At 45.4% G+C, this 20,429-nt stretch overlaps 2 protein-coding genes across 7 annotated transcripts in view; one reads left to right on the forward strand and one right to left on the reverse strand.

Annotated features, from left to right (window-relative positions):
- Positions 1 to 16,232, reverse strand: part of mtx1a (metaxin 1a) — a 43,478-nt gene extending 27,246 nt beyond the window's left edge. Inside the window, exons 1-5 of one of the 6 annotated variants that reach the window (XR_011686784.1) lie at positions 14,285 to 16,231; positions 13,960 to 14,169; positions 4,907 to 4,958; positions 4,731 to 4,819; positions 382 to 485 (exon numbers count right to left, since the gene is read on the reverse strand). The gene's annotated coding sequence lies outside the window, so the exon portion shown is untranslated. Of the gene's footprint in view, positions 1 to 381; positions 486 to 1,471; positions 1,608 to 4,730; positions 4,820 to 4,906; positions 4,959 to 13,959 lie in introns of those variants that run through there. The other 5 variants (XR_011686787.1, XR_011686789.1, XR_011686785.1 and 2 more) reach the window with 5 other exon arrangements.
- Positions 1,575 to 12,904, forward strand: syt11b (synaptotagmin XIb). Its single transcript, XM_071470383.1, has 4 exons — positions 1,575 to 1,716; positions 7,578 to 8,518; positions 9,073 to 9,193; positions 9,464 to 12,904. The coding sequence occupies exons 1-4, from the start codon at positions 1,683 to 1,685 to the stop codon at positions 9,772 to 9,774; spliced, it is 1,407 nt and encodes a 468-aa protein (XP_071326484.1). The 5' UTR covers positions 1,575 to 1,682; the 3' UTR covers positions 9,775 to 12,904.
- Positions 16,233 to 20,429: the final 4,197 nt, after the last annotated feature.

The following is a 20,429-nucleotide window of genomic DNA, read 5'->3' on the forward strand; positions in this document are numbered from 1 at the left end:
TGACATGATGGAGAGACCACTTCACTGTGGATAGTAAAGAACAACCTCATAGTGTCAGACAGATCTCTGGACACCACCGCTGTGTGAAGACCAGTGAAACAGGGCAAGAACAGGGGGGTGGAGGGGCCCAAGCCTGTGTTTGCCTGAGGCCCCGTGATGACTAAATCTGCCCCTGTTGTGAACCAATTCTCCCCTTTGTTCTGTCACATCAGTCCAGATGTTTCACACAAATGATACATAAAGAATTATAATATAACTACATATAAGCACATTAAATTACATATATGTACATTAAATTGTATATACATATGTATGTGTATATATATATATATATAAGTAGATTGAAGTACATAAAAGTACAATTCCTGTTTATTATCTAACACTGTGATGATGAAGCACAGGGGGCGTGGTCTCCACTCCCGCGAGGACCAGTCCATTGAGGAGGATGCTGTAGTGATGTCTCACTCTGTTCACATTTCTGGAAACTGCAGAACACAGAGTGAATTACGTTTCCAGTCGTCTGAAAGCAAAAAAAAAAAAAAAAAAAAAACTACGTATCTTCTGTTTCCTCAAAGAAGATTTGATGCTTTTCCTTGTTACACACAGAGTCGCACCAGAGGCAAATGTTTGGGGCCCTGCAAGGAAAAAAGGCCCGAGTGACAGCTATATATAGTTAGGTGTGTGTGTGTGTGTGTAAAATAAAAACAAAAACATATACATACAAATTATATATGAAACCTATTAGAAATTGGAACAATTTCGTATATTGACATATAGATTTTTTATTTAATTAATCAATTAATTTAACCAGGTTTGTCCCATTGAGATCACAGATCTCTTTTACTCGGGAGACCTGGCCAAGACAGCAGCAGGTGAATATGACTGAGGTGCAGTCATATTCTTTCTTACAGTATTCAAAAAAAAAACTACATAAGAACATACTTATATATATATATATATATATATATATATGACATGTTTGGATGGGTGGGACTTTTGGAAATTATAAAACGCATCTTTATTATTTCCTGGCAGTTTTTTTTACTTAAAATTGATTAACGAATCAGAAAATAATCAGCAGATGAACTGATCATACAAGTCGCTGTTAGTTGCGGCTGAACCTCCACGCCGGGCTTCTCTTTGAACTACAAACGGTGAGGAGTAATCCTCCTGATATCTCAGGTTGCAGTGACTCATCTTCTCAATAGACGATCTCGGTCCAGCCTCATCGAGAGCTCCTCCGCGCAGACTCCCTGCATCCTCCAGCGAGCATCACTGCGCACCGAGCGGAGCACCGGGCGGAGCACCGACACAGACACCGACACAGACACCGACTCACCGGGCGGAGCACCGACACAGACACCGACACAGACACCGACTCACCGGGCGGAGCACCGGGCGGAGCACCGACAGAGACACCGACTCACCGGGCGGAGCACCGACACAGACACCGACACAGACACCGACTCACCGAGCGGAGCACCGGGCGGAGCACCGACAGAGACACCGACAACCCTAACCCGTCGGCGGACATATGCAGGCTCTGCCCCCCGAATCAGCGGCTGGTGGTCGGTGATTTCCTCTCCGTGGTCGGTTCTTTATGGATGTGAAGTAACGGGAGCAGCAGTCAGTCGGTGTCGTCTCCATCTCCTCTCCCGCACCCCGCTGCCCGCTGCCACAAAATGGCGGACATGATCGAGCTGGGACCCGCCTACGGTGAGAGTCTGTCTGCTTCATGTGTCTGCGGCTCGGCGGCGAATCCGCTGCTTGAACCAGGATTCTACTCGTGTCTGTCGTGTTTCCATCGTGTTTCCATCGTGTTTCCATCGTGTGTGTCGGGCTGAAATGTGCTGCGTCACCTGCGTCCGTTTCTGCGGGGACCGACACCGTTGTTGTTTATCTGGTTTAATTCGTTTTATTCACTTTAATCCTGAAATGTGCAGATTTCCCGCCGACGGTCGGCGTCATCAATCCGGTCAAATCGGTTTGAACGTGAATCTTTGGCACCAGACGGGTTTGACTCGATCATAGAAATGAAAAATATCGAACTGGTGAACAAGACAAACATCATGTGGCTGTGATGAGCCTCTTAATCAAAATATAAAAATATAAATATATTAAATATATTAAAAATATAAAATATATAAAATAACATTTCCCGTCGGGCGCGGGAAACAGGGCGGTCTCGTGCCCCTGCCTCTCGTGGGCCTTGGTGCGCGTGCCAGTCGGGGTGGGTACAGGGTGACGTCACGTCTGTACCCGGAGCGGGTACAACCGAACCCGACCTGCAGGTCTGAGTGTCAGTAACAGATTCTTTAAAGTTCTGTGAGTTGTGAACAGAACAGAAATAAAAACATGAATAATTTACTTTCACTGCACTGACAGAAAATATTGTCATTATTATGGATCTAAACTACCAGCAGGAAATAAAGCTAACACAACACACTGGCTGCTAAACAGTGTCCCCCAGTATAATGTGTTAACACACTGACAGATGACAGCATCATCTTCCTGCACTACTGGGTTTATTTTAGGGAAAATCACTAATACAGGACAGGAAATACAGAGAAAACAGGAAATAGAGATAACAGGAAATAGAGATAAAACAGGAAATAAAGATAACAGGAAATAAAGATAAAACAGGAAATAGAGATAAAACAGGAAATAGAGATAACAGGAAATAGAGATAAAACAGGAACTAAAGATAACAGGAAATAAAGATAAAACAGGAAATAGAGATAACAGGAAATAAAGATAAAACAGGAAATAGAGATAACAGGAAATAAAGATAACAGGAAATAAAGAGAAAACAGGAAATAGAGATAACAGGAAATAGAGATAAAACAGGAAATAAAGAGAAAACAGGAAATAAAGAGAAAACAGGAAATAGAGATAACAGGAAATAAAGATAAAACAGGAAATAAAGATAACAGGAAATAGAGATAACAGGAAATAGAGATAAAACAGGAAATAGAGATAAAACAGGAAATAAAGATAACAGGAAATAGAGATAAAACAGGAAATAAAGATAACAGGAAATAAAGATAAAACAGGAAATAAAGATAACAGGAAATAGAGATAAAACAGGAAATAAAGATAACAGGAAATAAAGATAAAACAGGAAATAGAGATAACAGGAAATAGAGATAAAACAGGAACTAAAGATAACAGGAAATAAAGATAAAACAGGAAATAGAGATAACAGGAAATAAAGATAAAACAGGAAATAGAGATAACAGGAAATAAAGATAAAACAGGAAATAGAGATAACAGGAAATAGAGATAAAACAGGAACTAAAGATAACAGGAAATAAAGATAAAACAGGAAATAGAGATAACAGGAAATAAAGATAAAACAGGAAATAGAGATAACAGGAAATAAAGATAACAGGAAATAAAGAGAAAACAGGAAATAGAGATAACAGGAAATAGAGATAAAACAGGAAATAGAGATAACAGGAAATAAAGATAAAACAGGAAATAAAGATAACAGGAAATAGAGATAACAGGAAATAGAGATAAAACAGGAAATAAAGATAAAACAGGAAATAAAGATAACAGGAAATAAAGATAAAACAGGAAATAAAGATAAAACAGGAAATAAAGATAAAACAGGAAATAAAGATAAAACAGGAAATAAAGATAACAGGAAATAGAGATAAAACAGGAAATAGAGATAAAACAGGAAATAAAGATAACAGGAAATAGAGATAAAACAGGAAATAGAGATAACAGGAAATAAAGATAAAACAGGAAATAGAGATAACAGGAAATAGAGATAAAACAGGAACTAAAGATAACAGGAAATAAAGATAAAACAGGAAATAGAGATAACAGGAAATAAAGATAAAACAGGAAATAGAGATAACAGGAAATAAAGAGAAAACAGGAAATAGAGATAACAGGAAATAGAGATAAAACAGGAAATAAAGATAACAGGAAATAGAGATAACAGGAAATAGAGATAAAACAGGAAATAGAGATAAAACAGGAAATAGAGATAAAACAGGAAATAAAGATAACAGGAAATAAAGATAAAACAGGAAATAAAGATAAAACAGGAAATAAAGATAAAACAGGAAATAAAGATAACAGGAAATAAAGATAAAACAGGAAATAAAGATAAAACAGGAAATAAAGATAACACAGGAAATAAAGATAAAACAGGAAATAAAGATAACAGGAAATAAAGATTAAACAGGAAATAGAGATAACACAGGAAATAAAGATTAAACAGGAAATAGAGATTAAACAGGAAATAGAGATTAAACAGGAAATAGAGATAACACAGGACTGATTTACTCTGATCCTGTGTAATGAAGTATACTTATTGAAGTACTGCTCTTTATGCAGCTTTGTACTTATACTTCAGTACATATCTGAGAAAATACTGCTCTTTTTACTGCACTTAATTAATATTTTTACACAAACATATGAAGAGCTTCGACAGTATTCTGCTGTGTGAAAGGTGAACTACCTGACAGTAAATAGAGATTAATTGATTGTCGTTTTCCAGGTAAAAATTACGTCATATATCTTGATAAGAGTTCATGTCTTTAGCTCCTCTAATGTGGACATTTGCTGCTTTTGTTTGAGATGAATTTTAATTTTTATAATTGATTATAATCATGTTGAGGTTTGGACTGTTGTTTGGGTAAAAGCTGTGACGACATTTCTCATTCAACAGATTAATCAATAGTGAGAATGATCATTAAAAACTCAGCTCGTACCGTGAACCATCAAGTGATGATATAAAGCACTTTGACTGAAGGTGAGGGATGTGAACACTTTCACCTCCATCAGACCCTGAACACCGTCACTGATCCAGGAACAGAAAACACGACTTTGTAATAAATCAGCACAGAGGTTCAGATGTTCTGGGACCAGATGTTTTCCACTTGTTTACCTGTTAAACAGCTGTTCTGTCAGTTTGTGAAACACAAACAGGCTCCAGGTCTCTAAGGAAACAGAGGACATCAGGACGTTAACAAGCACAGAAATACATTCAAACAATAATCAAAGAATATGAGACCTTCAGTCAATAATCAATCAATAATCAAAGACTACGTGAGCTTCAGTCAATAATCAAACAATAATCAAAGAATATGAGACCTTCAGTCAATTATCAATCAATAATCGAAGACTATGAGACCTTCAGTCAATAATCAATCAATAATCAAAGACGATGAGAGCTTCAGTCAATAATCAAACAATAATCAAAGAATATGAGACCTTCAGTCAATAATCAATAATCAAAGACGATGAGAACTTCAGTCTGATTGTTGTGTGAAGGATCAGTGAACAGCTGACTGACCTTCACTCCAGGAAGTGATCAGCAGTGTGAGTCACAGCGACGACAGTTACACTGATATTAGACAATTAGTCCATCGGATGAATAGAAAACTAATCATCAATAATTCTGATGATTGATGAATTGTATTGGGTCATTATTAAAAACCGTCCCAGTAAAGTGAATCTCTGGGTTCTGGACTTGAGACCATGGACATTTTCTCTGAAGAACCATGATCAGAACCATTTTCAGACCAATCGATTAATCAATACATTGATGACAGAAAACACCTGAAGCACATCTGGATCAGCAGGAGCAAACATTCACTGTTCCTTCATGTGATTCAGGCCTGAAGTGAAGCGAGTCCAGATTCAGTCAAAATGAAACACAGCTCATCAATCTTTTCATCATCTATTGATAACTATTGATCTGATTAACTGATCAATCACTTGACATCCCGTTGGCTCTCGTCCAGCCAATGAGGAGATGGTGCTGAGCATGATAAATGAGTGTGTGTGTGTGTGTGTGTGTGTGTGTGTGTGTGTGTGTGTGTGTGTGTTGCTAGGCAGCGAGCTCCCTGCTTTCAGCTCTTTCCAAAACATGACCTCATCTGATGCAGGCTGAATGAGAAGCGACGACAACAGGCAGGAGGGATTGTGGGAGTTTGGTTGTGTTTCTTGCAGCGTTAACGAGTTTGTGTTGTTGCAGAATTAACTGTTAATGAAAACAGCTGTTTAACATCTGGACAGAGGCACAGCTGTGGCGACTGTGTTGCTTGTGTTGATTTGATGTGTTTCTTTGTCACATGACAGTGGAGTGAACTTTGCCACTTTTATGAATCAATAACATAATGTATTGATTAACTGAAAAAAGGGAAGGGACTGAGGTGGAAGTTTTCTCAGTGAGAGCTGAAGTGTAACAAACATCTGTGCAGCTGTTTGTGCTCAGGGTTAATACAGATGTGTGGACTCACCTGGAGAAGCAGGTGACTGTGTGTGTGTGTGTGTGTGTACTTGTACTTGCTACATAGTAAGGACCAAAAAAAGTATTTTACTAACAGAGTGAGGACATTTTGGGAAAGTGAGGACATTTTGGCCGGTCCTCACTTTTTGAGACACCTTCAAATCACATGTTGAGGGTTAAGACGTGGTTTCAGAGTTATGGTTAGAATTAGGTTTAGGTTAAGGTCAGGGTCAGGGTCAGGGTTAGGCTCTCAGGTGTGATGGTTAAGGTTAGGGTAAGGGGCTAGGGAATGCATTATGTCAATGAGTGTCCTCACAAAGATGGAAGTACAAGTATGTTAGTGTGTGTGTGTGTGCGTGCGTGTGCTGTAGCGGTGTGTCCTTGTGGGACAGATCAGGACAACAGTGCTCCTCTGTACGCAGCAGACAAAGACCTCCACAACCCCTCCTCCTCCTCCTCCTCCTCCTCCTCCTCCTGCCCCCCCCCCCCCCCCCGTTTCTAATGAGGCCTCAGGAGGGACAATGTGGTGACATCACTGTGTTTTTACATGATGTTACTGTTTATAAATATGATGTCACCATGTCATGATGTCAGAGTTTTTACATGATGACATCATCAGTGACAGCATGACACCCTGATGTTGTTCTGCATCAGTAAAAAATCCTGCAGTGGTTTCATCCCAGGTTTGTGAAGAATGCTGTTGCTGTTCCAGTTGCATCGTGGGAAATGTAGGCTGCAGTGTTTTGACCCACAGTTAGGAGTAGAGGTCAGGATAACTCCACTCTGTAAATCCTGTCTGCTGACCCTAACCTCTCACCTGGCTGCAGTGATACAAGGTCAGACTGTACCTGAACACACCATCAGTTATAATACATTCATATATATTAGCAGGTCATAATGAGTACATTTACTCCTGGTATTTGAAACCCCTGCAGCAACAACGCTTGGTCAGTCAGAAGATTGATGAAGATTGATGAAGATTGATGAATCAGGAACTGTTTCATCTAATCATCATTTTGATTACAGATGAATGTTTGTTGTTTCGTGTCTGATATGAAGGTTTGAGGCTTTTCTTTGTCTCCTGATGTGAAACTATATCTGCAGATGAATCAATGATAAAACTAGTGAGGAGAAACTCCTGGTTCTGCTCCTTTAACTGGATCAGAACCAAAGTGTAACGGGTTCTTCCCTGGACCAGGACCCATCCCTCCACCAGGTCCAGAGACTCCTCAGAAACTGACACCAGAGCAGTTTTACTGGAACACTGTCACTGTGTTTCCATGGTGACCCGTCTGTCTGACCCTCTCCCCTCTCTCTGTCTCAGCCATGTCTCCGGTGCTGGCGGGCTTCCTGGGAGCTGGTGTTCTGGTTTTGGTGGTGGTGGTTCTGGTTCTGCTCTGGTCCTTCTGTCAGCGCCGTTACCTGCGTGTGACTGGTCGCTACAAGCTGCACGGCGACCGTTACTGCGACGCCGAGGATCCGCCCTACAAGTTCATCCACATGCTGAAGGGCATCAGCATTTACCCAGAATCCCTCAGCAGCAGCAAGAGGATCGTACGTGGTATCCGGCGGGCCAACCGCTCTGACCGTGACGGAGAGCGAGGCTGCACCGCCGCCCCCACAGCAGGGAGGGGCATGGTGCTGGTGGACGCTGAGAACAACATCCTGGACGTGCCAGGGCAGCTGCAGATGAGTCACCTGGTCCCCCCCGCTGGGGCGGGCACCACCCACGGTCAGGCCCATCTGGAGCGGGCGCTGCCGGTCCGCGCCGACTACTGCTGCCTTGACAGCAGCTCAGCCAGCAGCAGCCAGACCAGCAGCAAGACGGCGTCCCCCTTCACCCCCGCCTCCTCGGAGCCGGAGCCGGAGCCCAGCCTGGGCTCCATCAGCCTCACCGTCGACTACAACTTCCCCAAGAAGGCCCTGGTGGTGACCATCGTTGGGGCCCGGGGCCTCCCCGCCATGGATGAGCAGGCGGGCAGCTCGGACCCCTACGTGAAGATGACCATCCTGCCGGAGAAGAAGCACCGCGTCAAGACCCGTGTGCTGAGGAAGACCCTGGACCCTCTGTTCGACGAGACCTTCACCTTCTACGGCGTGGCCTACAGCTCGCTGCCCGAGCTCACACTGCACTTCCTGGTCCTGAGCTTCGACCGCTTCGCCCGCGACGATGTCATCGGGGAGGCGGTGGTGCCGCTGAAGGGTGTGGACCCGAGTACGGGCCGAGTTCACCTGAGCCAGCAGATCACCAAGAGGAACATGCAGGTGAGTGTCAGCGGCTCAGAGGCTCCAGGATCCAGAGTCCTGTCTGTCCTGTAAAATCAATCAGTTTTTTATTGATGAGTTCATTGATTTTCTGTAGCTTTGGAAAAACATCTAAAATATTTGATTGAACCATCAGTGACTTTAACATGATGTAACATCATCAGCTGACTAAACAACAACAACAACAACAACAACAACAGCAACAGGAAACAGGTCAGAGACTTGATGTGTGTGTGACTCCGTGTTGTCGTCCTGATGCTGCGGTCACCATGGCAACAGGCCTCCCTGTTGTCCTCTCTTTATTAAGTTAAAGTTGGACTGTTGTAAACATGTTAGAGACGTTCTATTGTCCTGCTGAGGTCTCACTCTGACACAGTTCAACCATCACATACTGTCTGCTCACTAAAACATTTACAGATGATGTTTTATCATCACAGGAATTAAGTCAGGACGGCGTTGTCATGGCAACAGAAACACACGTCACAGGGAGAAGTTAGTTTTTTTGTCATCACTGATCCAACAGGAAGTCTCAGAGTGTGTGTCTGTGTTTTCAGTGTGAGAGTCGTGGAGAGCTGCTGGCGTCTCTGTCCTACCAGCCCGTGTCTCACCGTCTCAGCGTGGTCGTCCTGAAGGCTCGACACCTCCCCAAGATGGACATCACCGGCCTGTCAGCAAGTGAGTAACTCAGCTGGAAACAGCTGGAAACGTCCTGTCTCTACACCAACTGTGCTGTCCTCCTCTCGACCACACATCAGAGGGACATCAGAATGTGTTTATAATAAACTCCTGCAGCACTTCAACACAGGCTGGTCCTCAGTGGAAGGTTCGATTCTGTTCCTTCATCAGTTTGTGTTTGTTCCTCTCCTGTCTCAATGTGAAATGACCTGACGATGTTGAAACCGAGGGTCATGAACTCACATGACCTCCTTATTCTTCTCTCCTCAGACCCCTACGTGAAGGTGAACGTCTTCTACGGACGCAAGCGCATCGCCAAGAAGAAGACCCACGTGAAGAAGTGCACGCTGAACCCGGTCTTCAACGAGTCCTTCATCTACGACATCCCGCCCGAGCTGCTGCCCGAGATCTCCGTGGAGTTCCTGGTGGTCGACTTCGACCGGACCACCAAGAACGAGGTGCTGGGCCGCCTGCTGCTCGGCCTCCACAGCCCCTCCCCCTCCGGAGCCTCCCACTGGAGGGAGGTCTGTGAAAACCCCCGCCGGCAGATCTCCAAGTGGCACAACCTGAGCGAGTACTGAGGGAGGACCAGCAGAAACCAGCTGAGACCACCGACCAGCTGGGACTCCACCAGTGAAGCCCACTGGGAAATAAAGACTCAGTGTACAGCACATTCACACACACACACACACACACACACACACACACACACACACACAGACACACAGACACACACACACACACACACTGTTGTGTCATAGTTAAACTCTCTCTCTCTCTCTGTCTCTCTCTTTTTCTCTCTCTCTCTGTTACCTCTCTCGACCTCAGCTCTAACAGAACCTGAGCTTCTTTATTTCAGACTCTCCTCTCGTCTTCTGGCTGTGTGTGTGTGGACGGGGAGGGAATGCTCCAAAAAAACATTAAAAAGAAAAAAGAACTCCCCTGTTGCTGTTGTTGTCACGCAGCTCATCGCATGTCTGAAGAAAACAAAAGATGAAGAGCTGAGAGCAGCTGACTGATTGACAGGAGGAGTCTCAGCTCTGATGAAAACACTGCATACAACTCAACGCTGAATATATCCAAGTATAATTACTCTTCAGTAAGACCAGATAGGAAACTGCTACAGTCCTCCCACGTCTCGCTCCTGACACGCAACCACACCTGGGGGGTGACAGCTGTTGTAGTCGGCAGCACACCCCCTTCCTGCAGCGTGACGGTCCAGCTCACAAGATCATGTGATCATCTTCATCCATCCATCCTGCAGCAGAGAGTCGGACTGGTCCTGATCCTGGAGGAGGCGGACGCCCTCATGGTGATGTGGATTTAAACCTGTGGGGAACACCTCCTCCCTGAAGACCACTGTAGAAGCTGAAGATCCAGCTGTGTGCAGACTGAGAGACCTGTATAATACTGTTTGTAACATGATGCTGAAGTTTCATTTACAAAGTGCTGGAGACTCTGAGGAGGCAGAGAGCAGCTGTGGAGCCTGTCACATCATCACCCATCAGTCCATCACCAGGTTCTCACTGACCAGAGTCAGACGGCTTCACTGAGTCAGGGTTCATCATCAGACCTTCAGAGGTGTCACATCACAGACAGCACCGGTCAGGGTTCAGGTCAGAGTTCAGACAAGTCTCACCTGCACATCAACATCACTCCTGTAGCAGCAGAAGATAAAACAGTGACATCAGCTGTTCAGCACTGACACCTGCTGTGTGTAAAGCTCCACCCATGTTAGAGCGAGGTCAGGTTTGGATGATTGGACAGAGGTGAAGGTGACATCATCATGAGTCCTGTCTTAACAGGTGAAGATCTGTATGAGTCGACCTGCTCTGATCAGGACTTAAAGGTCTCAGTGTAGTTTTACATCTCCTCTCCCAGGCTTCTCTCTGGAGTCAAAGCCTCAGAAGAGAGGATCTGAGCCTCTCTTCTGATTGGCTGACTGTTTTCTGAGTGATCCAATAAAAATATAGCAGATTTCAGGTAAACACTCAGAGAAACCAAATCCTGCAAGGTTGGATGGTGGGTCCAGGTGGGCAGGGCTTGGGGCGGGGCTGAGGGCGGTGACTGCTTCATTGTGACATCACAAAGTTGCAGAAGTCCTGACGGCTGGTTTTAAGGCTCAGTGTCTGAATACAGGCTGTGTGCATTTCTCTGTGGACTGAGGCTTTGATACTTTCACAGTATTAATATAGAACCTAGACCTGCTTTATAATCACAAACACATGGACATCTACCTTTAGACTGTGTGGAGCTTTAACCTCAGTTTGTATGATGCTCATCAGTGTCACCTGAGTCAGTTTAGGTGTTCTTCTGGTGAGAAAGTTGAGGCTTTTGTTCAGTTTATCAAAATAAACTGAAATCAGTCCAGAACCAGGACTGTGGAAGTACTGAGGAAGAGCAGTGTACCTTCTCCTGTGGCCTGTGCTCGGGTTGTGGTCTGAACACTGAGTGCTGTTGGTGTGAAAGGGTTAAAACTGGAACCAAGACTCAAAACTTATTGACACCAGTCAGATACTGATGTGGTCCATGTGATGACAACAGGCCCCGGGCCCCTGGCCCCTGGCCCCTGGCGCTTCATACTGTCATCTGACACTGACATCTCAGTTGTGGCCCCTTGTTATTTGAGCGTCAACAACAAGGGGCCAAACCTGAGCTGTGGTGCTTCAGAGAAGCTCAGTGTCTGTGATCACAGTCTGATCTGCAGCTTGATCCAGATTCACACAGAACAGCACGAGTTTCTACGTCCACAGGTTCAGGACGGGGATCGATGTGGTGAGGAAGCTGCAGGTGACTGTGGATCTTCATCAGGTGATGACGACAGGTGTGGTTCACCAAGCACCTGACCAGGGTGATAAGCAGCAAATGATCGAAAATAGAGTTAGAAACTAGAAGAAGAGAAACCATAACCTGGATAAATAACCCACTAAATCCTGATCATTAGATCCTGATCATCGATCCTGATCATTAGATCTGAGCAGTGTGTTTGTGTTAATCCAGGAAAACAACTTGAAGATGTTTGAACTCTGTCAGTGACTCTGATGATAAATTTCTGATTTTTAAATCAAAGTTTTGAGAAAACGGTTTGTTATGAAGATGAAGCTGTGACGTCGAGATAATCTTCAGATATAATGACTCATTAGAAACCACAGCTCCGCTCTGCTCCTCCTCTTCTTCTCTCTCGCTCTCTCTCTCATTTTGTACATTTTCATTCTCTCTCGACCAAATTTCTACTCATTTGCACTGGTTTGTACAGGACTCCTCCCTGCGACCAGCTGGTGGCGCCATCGCAGCTGCTTTGTTTCACTTGTTTTCTGAAGCCCAGTGAATGTTGGTGTGAAGCTGGAACTGGGTTGAAGGTTCTGTTAACTCCAACCCTCAGTCCTGAAGCACATTTTAGTCCCAGTGTGAAGTTAGTCCACCTTAACTCTGCTCAGATGATTAACCTGTGTTAAGACTAAACCACAAAGATGTGACGCAGCTGACAGGACACGCCTCCAGCTGTTTTCCTGGCTGGGCTCAGACTCGGGCTGAAGCTGTGGACTGACTGTAGATTTGTACAGATGTGAGATGTTTGCTGGTTTCCTTCCTGTCTGATCCTCGGAGCTTTCGTGTGTGTGAGCGCCCCCCGCTGTAGACCTGGATGCTAACCTCTGTGTTGGGTTTGTTAACACTCATTGGACGTGCAAATAAAAAACAAGTTAGCCATGACGCCTCCTCCATGTTCTTCTCTCTGCTTACAGGTGTGTCCACTTTATTAGGTACACCTGCACTGTCATGTGATGCCTTTAATGTTCTCTGAGCTCACGGTCAGTGTTGTTCTGGACTGATTTATAATCAGAGGTGTTCCTAATGTTCTGACCACCTCCTGTATGTCAACAGTAGAAACAGCTGTTGGTGTAAAGCAGCTGTAAACACAACAACAGGTGAACCTGATAAAGTGGCCACAGAGTGACGCTGCTGCTGCGTTCACGTCTTAACCTGTCCGACCAAGGTGGGTCAGGGTTAACCTGGTTAGGGTTAGTTAGGGTTAACCCTAACTAAATAAAACATCCACACTTTAAAATCATTTTAATCATTAAAAATCTGTTTTTATCTCAGGGTCACTGTCATCGATATTTAGTCAGTTATTACGTTTCAACACTTTAATTTATTGTCAATTAATTCATTAGTTAATTAACTTGTATATTTTATTTAAACTGTAACCTCTAATTCATTACAATGATAAAATGACACATTATCACCAGTAAATTAATACTTTTCATTACGGCAGCCGGAGTTTAAAGCATGAATTGTTATTCTGTCATGTACGAGTGATTCTGTCATGTACGAGTGATTCTGTCATGTACGAGTGATTCTGTCATGTACGAGTGATTCTGTCATGTATGAGTGATTCTGTCAGTCTGTGCTGGTTCAAGTTGTTAAACGATGCTGATGAGAACAGACTTGAATCATCTACAGTCACTGATCTTCATCCACAGTCTGAAATATAATTATTATTCAGTCTGAGCCTAGTTTATTAGAACAACAAACATTACATTTCTATATGTTTTTCTGATAGTTCTCATTCATCTTTAACATGTCTGATAAAGTGTCTCAGTGACTCTACTGTTTATAATAGAAACTGACAGTAAAATGTCTACGATATAACCCCTCATACATAAACATGCGTATATGTCAATGTGTACCTTTAACATGTTTTTATTTTAAATGTACATATATTACATTCCTAATATGGGAATTTAATAAAGTTCAAAAATACGTACACGTTGGAGTGATGTCAGAGATTCGGCCCGCCAACCAGCAGTGACTGTGTCAGGTAGTTAAAGCCTGTGGTGAAGTGCTGATCAACAGGTGAGTCTGGAGTTGATCTCAGGTGAGGAGGTCTGACACGTGGACACGTGATCCAGCAGCAAACAGGTTTAAAAGTTTCACTGTGGAGACAGTACACAGTACCCTCTGTAGTACACAGAGTACTACAGGTGAGTGTACACATTGACAAATTAAATATGTATCATGAATTACCTTCGGTCACAGTATAAAGTGCATTTCAGTATTTATGGAGCTTTTCTTTCTTTAAACCACTTTTACCTGCAACATCTCACTGTTTTTATATTTTCATGTTCCTCTGACACATGAATCAGCATCAGCTGCAGACACTACCTGATCAAACGGACGCTACGTCATTATGACATCACTAACCGAGGCTAGCATTAGCGTTAGCATTAGCGTTAGCAGTCTTTCTAAATGAAACTGCACCACAGAGCAGTTAAAACGTGGAAGTGTTTGGACGTTCAGTCTGGATTCTGATCAAACAGCTGATTAACGCTGTAAACCTGTCATTATTATCGATGACACCATGACCTACACAGCTGTTCCTGCTCTCTCTCCTCCCCCACCCCCCCTTCTTTATCTCCTGGAGGCAGACCCCCCCGGTCCTGTTGCAGGTTTCTTCTTCAGGTCTGGACCGGACCCTGTAAAGAGCCTCGAGATAATGTAGATTATGAGTTGTTGCTATACAGATAACACTGAGTTGAACTGAATGAAATATTCCGGGTCATTACATCAGGACTCTTCCTGCTTCCTGTGTTCAGTGCATCAGCAGCAGCTCAGGGGGAGGAGCTGGAAGCAGCAGGCTGTTACCTGCAGCAGGTGTGCAGTCAGCGTGTCACTCCCCACAGGAAACAATATGCAGCCACACTTCTAAATGACCAGTTGCTTTTACATCTGGTTTCATGTGAAACTGAAGCAGATTTGGTTTTGAAACGAGAGAAATTCAAATCAGTGACTGATTCTTCGATTGTTAAAGCGGATGCTGATTGATGTCTGTTGATTGACAAAGTGATTAATTGACTTGTAGTTTTCTCGTGTCGGGAACCGTTGGACAGAGGCTCCTGTCCTCTGAGTCCCAACTGATGCAGGAAACATCTGGAGCTGAGGTCTGAACACAAGCACGAGGCCAGAACATCTGGATCAACTCAATAGACGATGGAAATTTATGAAAAATCAAAAACTAAATCTCTCATTTACAAAAGTCTTCAGACCCTTAATCCAGTTCTGTGTAGGACCCTCTTCAGCTGCAGCTTCAGTCTTCTCGAGCCTCGACAGACTCTGAACACCTGGATTCTTCCTGTCACATCCTCTCAGACTCAGACTGGACAGGAAGTCTCTGCGAACTGTCCTCTTCAGGTCTCTCCACATTATGGGGTCTGGACAGAGACCGGTCCTGAAGACCTGGTCCACGTTGTCTTCAGGTCACTGTGGAGCTGAAAGGTGAACGTGTGATTCCTGTGTTCTGTTGACCCATCCATCCACCCCAACCTCCTCCTGACCTGGACTCTGTCGCTCTATAAACTACGTCACCGCACTTTTCCCTTTGCTCCTGTCATCATCACTACGACCACTAGATGTCGCCTAGCAACAGAACCGAACTATGGGTCATGGTGACCTGCTGACAGACGACCTCTGACCTCGTTTGTTACAGGACAGACTCCTCACCACAGTTTGAGCTCAGGTCTACAGAGTCCACTGGGCGTTGTGGTCTGTCCTGACCTGCAGGTGAACTGAGGGACCTCACAGGTGTGTCCTTCTAAACTAACTGAGCACAGGTGAACTCAGGCAGGTTCTGGTCACATGACAGTGATGACTAAAGCAAACAGGAAGCAGCACTTCTGTTCAGGAGAGATTTCAGTTTCTGTTCTGAATGAAGTGGATCCGTCCACCGTGAAGGGTCCAGTGAAGGTGTGAGAACTGGACCAGGCGGAGCTCTGTGGTCCGGACCAATCAGACGTGGTTCTGGGTCTGAACGAGGCCTCAGAGCCTGAACTTGTTCTCTAATGATCCTCAGGTCACATGAGCGAGTCCCACAAACACTCAGACACTGGTCCCTTCATGACCAGGGCTCTGTGGCCGCCGCCCACCACGTGATGATGTAAGAGGAAACCAGGCGTTCACACGTCCCGGCTTTTCCTGGGAAAACAGCAACCTCACGGCAAAGATTTAGTCTCTTCGCAGTGGAGGGAAAAATCAATTTCACACACAAATGTAGAGAGAGAGAGAGACAGAGAGAGAGACAGAGAGAGGGAGAGAGAGACAGAGAGAGGGACAGAGAGAGAGAGAGGGACAGAGAGAGGGAGAGACGGAGAGAGAGAGAGAGAGAGGGACAGAGAGAGAGAGAGAGAGAGAGACAGAGAGAGAGAGAGACAGAGAGAGAGAGAGGGACAGAGAGAGGGAGAGACAGAGAGAGAGAGGGACAGAGAGAGGGAGAGACAGAGAGAGAGAGGGACAGAGAGAGAGAGACAGAGAGAGAGAGAGAGAGAGACAGAGAGAGAGAGAGAGGGAGAGGGAGAAAGAGAGACAGAGAGGGAGAGGGAGAAAGAGAGAGAGGGAGAGAGAGACACAGAGAGAGGGAGAGGGAGAAAGAGAGAGAGAGGGAGAGAGAGACAGAGAGAGAGAGACTTTTTTTGACTTTTTAGAAAACACTTTATTACTAACACATCATCAATTCCATCAAGAACCAGTCAGACATAAATACTCTAATTAAGATGGCTGGTGAATGTGAGCTCTCCCTGCTCAGAAACTCTGCACAGAGCTCGGTCACATCCCCACTGCTCCTTGAAGACGTCCATGTTCTCTGTGGCCTTGTGGAAGCAGAACTCCAGCCTCAGTCTGGCTTTAACGCTCTGCCTCCACAAGGCCACAACATCACACGTGGGTCCATCCTGCAGTTTGTCCCTGCGCGTCAGGTAGACCGCCAGTTTGGCTTCTCCTATTAAAAAATTAAGAAGTTGGCACTTTGCTTTTTTTTCTTGATTGTATGTGACTCCACCAATAAAAACAGAGGCAGAGAACACAACATTAAAAAGGTTAAAAATCCCAGTTAAAACACTGAACAGCTCAGTGAGTCTCCTGCACTCGGTAAAAACATGAAAGATGGTTTCGGACAGACTGCAGAATGGACACTCATTCACAACACTACTGTTAAAAACAGATAAAAAAGCGTTAGTGGCAATAGCACCGTGTAAAATCCTCCACTGAAGGTCTCCAGTCCGTTTCTTTAGTGGAGGCTTGTAGAGAGTCCTCCACTGTGGACTCTGTCCCCCCAGTCTGTCCGTCCACACGGTGGCTGCCCTGTTGAACAGGCCCTTTGTGTTGGTTGCCTTCACGGTGTTCCTGTATATTGTCTGTTTGTCTGCTCTGTGGAGGCTCAGCTTCTTCTGGTTGTAGATTTTTAAGAGAGGGCCACCGAGCTCCTCTGACCCAGGGCTCAGATGGAGATCAGGGAAGGTGTCCGTGGGGTCGGGCTCAGCTCCTCCTCTGCTGTGGCGTAGGAGGAGGCTCCTCTCCTTCACTGAGAGCTTCTGTCTCCAGAGCGCCAGGCTTCTCCTCACCAGCCGGACAGAGTGCACCCCCAGCACAGAGCTCACAGCCTGGGCATCAGTGAGCGCCGGCCCCGCCGCATCCACCAGCTGCTTTAGGATGATGGTCTTAGAGCGGCACAGCGCCCCCATCAGCCCGGGCATGGTGTTGCTACAGACGTCTAGTCTGCCACAGCAGATCAGAGGTTCCTTCAACAGCCAGTGCAGAGAGTCAGACCCTTTGAAGTTTTTCCAATTAAAAAGAGCACAGGATTTAAAAACACCCTGATAAAACGGAGGCAACCCACTTAACTTAAAACATTTAAAATCAGTTAAAAACAGAGCAGCATCCAGCCCCAGACTGTTCACACGCCTGAATATGCAGCTGGCCACATCCCTCCACACTAAGTCAGACGGCCCTGTCAGATACCCCTGAACAAACTGTATCCTAAAGGTGGCCGTTCTACTGGCCAGGTGGACCAGGCCCTGCCCCCCCTCCTCTCTGGATAAAAACAGAACTGACTGTGGCACCCAATGAAAACGGTCCCAGAAAAAATTAACCATTTTAGCCTGGATCTGGGCCAACAGACCTGACGGCGGATCCAGACAGGCCAGCCGGTGCCACAGCAGAGAAGCTACAAGATTGTTTAAAACCAGCACTCTTCCTCTGTAAGACATTTGAGGGTGAAGCCATCTCCATCTTGACAGCTTACCTTCCACTTTTTCAGCCATGCCCTCCCAATTTTTCTTCACCACTTTTTCAATTCCTAGATAGATGCCGAGGTGTTTGAGGCCGTCTCTCTTCCAGGTCAGGCTTTGAGGGAGAACCGGGAGGCCCTCACGCCACTCACTGACAGCAAGGGCCTCACTCTTCCCCCAGTTCACCCTCGCAGCCGACACAACAGAGAACCTGTCAGTAATGTGGGCTACTGTGTCGACATCACACTGATCTTTTATAAAAACAATGACGTCATCTGCATAAGCAGATAAAACCACATTACTATTAAAACCAGGTAAAAACAGGCCTTGAACACTCGAGCGTATTTTGTTGAGGAGGGGTTCCAGGGAGAGCGCATAGAGCATCCCAGACAGAGCGCAGCCCTGCCGGACGCCTCTACGCGCTCTAAAAGGAGCACACAAGCTGCCGTTGATCTTAAGCACACTCTCAATGTCACTGTACAGCACCTGGATCTTGGCTATGAGACCAGCGCTGAACCCAAACCTCTCCATGGTCTTCCAGAGGAATTGGTGTTCAACACGGTCAAAAACCTTTTCTTGATCTAATGAGATCAGTTCAATATTTATCCCCAATGAACTGGAGACCTCCAAAACATCCCGAATAAGGTAGACATTGTCTACCATGGACCTGCTGGGTACACAGTACGTCTGGTCCCGATGGATGACCTCCTCCATGGCTCCTCTCAGTCGGATGGCCAAGGCCTTGGAGAGGATCTTATAGTCCGTGCATAGGAGAGACACAGGGCGCCAGTTTTTTTATGTCCTGCAGGTTGCCTTTTTTTGGCAGGAGGGTGATGACGGCCCTGCGGCAGGACAGAGGCAGTGACCCAGTGGCGAGGCTCTCGTTGAACACTTCGAGGATGTCCTGTGACAGGATTTCCCAGAAGGCCTTATAAAACTCCTCGCTGAGGCCATCGATGCCTGGGGCCTTCCGGCCCTGCATGGTCTGGAGGGCAGCGTGTAGCTCCTGTACCGTCAGGGGACGCTCCAGCTGGTCGTTGGTCCTTTCAGAGACCTGTGGCAGCTCAGCACAGAAGTCATTAAACAGTTCTTCATTATCCTTGTAGTCACTTTCATATAATGAGGCGAAGAACTCCACGGCTCTCCCCCTGATCTGGCCTGGTTCAGACAGCTCTTGTCCTGTGTCTGACAGCAGAGAGTGGATCAGCTTCCTCTGGCCCTGTTTCTTCTCCAAGCCAAAGAAGAAGCCAGAAGGAGCATCCATCTCGGTGCTGTCCTGGATTCGGGACCGGACCAGCGCACCCTGTACTTTAGTGTCCAGCAGGTCGGCTAAAGCCATCTTTTTGGTCTTGAGGATTTCAATACATCCTCGATTTCCCGTGGACTCATTCAGATGTTCCAGTTCCACAATCTCAGTCTCCAGATCTCTGATAGATCTGGTGATGTGACGAGTGACATTGAGTGTGTGCTGCTGACATAACATTTTTACCTGAGTCTTACCAAAGTCCCACCACTGCCTTAAGCAGGTAAACCCACTCTTCCTCTGTCTAAAACCAGTCCATAAATAACTAAGAGCTTCTCTAAAACTTTGGTCGACTGCTAAAACTGAATTAAAATGCCAGTAGGCACTTTTAGGTAAAATGTTTCTAGTAGAAACACGACATAAAACCAAAGCGTGATCTGTAAAACCCACCGGCAGAATCTTACATGTTTTAAAAACATTAAGATGGTGTTTAAAACAATAAAAACGGTCAAGACGCGCTAAAGACATCCTGTCCTCTCTAACGTGGGACCATGTGTACTGTCTGCAGCTTGTGTGCAACCTTCTCCATACGTCCACCAGGCCATGGGAGGAGACCAGCTGCCTCAGAGCCTGCTGAGAGGCTGGATGAGGCTCTGCATGGTTTCGATCTAAAATCTCATCTTCAGTACAGTTAAAGTCCCCACCTAAAAACAAATAGTCCGTTGAGCCACAATCTTTTAATTTGTCGTTAATATCCCTAAAAAGAGCTTCCTCTCTGCACCGTTATTGGGAGCGTACACATTGATAAAAACAACAGTAAAACGATCAAACCCGGCTCTGACTAAGAGACACCTCCCCTGGATGACGTGCTCCACAGTCAGTGACGTCGGAGTAAAACCTTTGGAGAACAGGATGCCCACCCCTGCACTGAGTGCAG

The sequence above is a fragment of the Trachinotus anak genome, unplaced genomic scaffold (genome assembly GCF_046630095.1).
Source record: "Trachinotus anak isolate AG129_WGS33_773 ecotype Australia unplaced genomic scaffold, CSIRO_AGI_Tana_v1 ptg000032l, whole genome shotgun sequence".
Taxonomy (NCBI): Eukaryota; Metazoa; Chordata; class Actinopteri; order Carangiformes; family Carangidae; genus Trachinotus; species Trachinotus anak.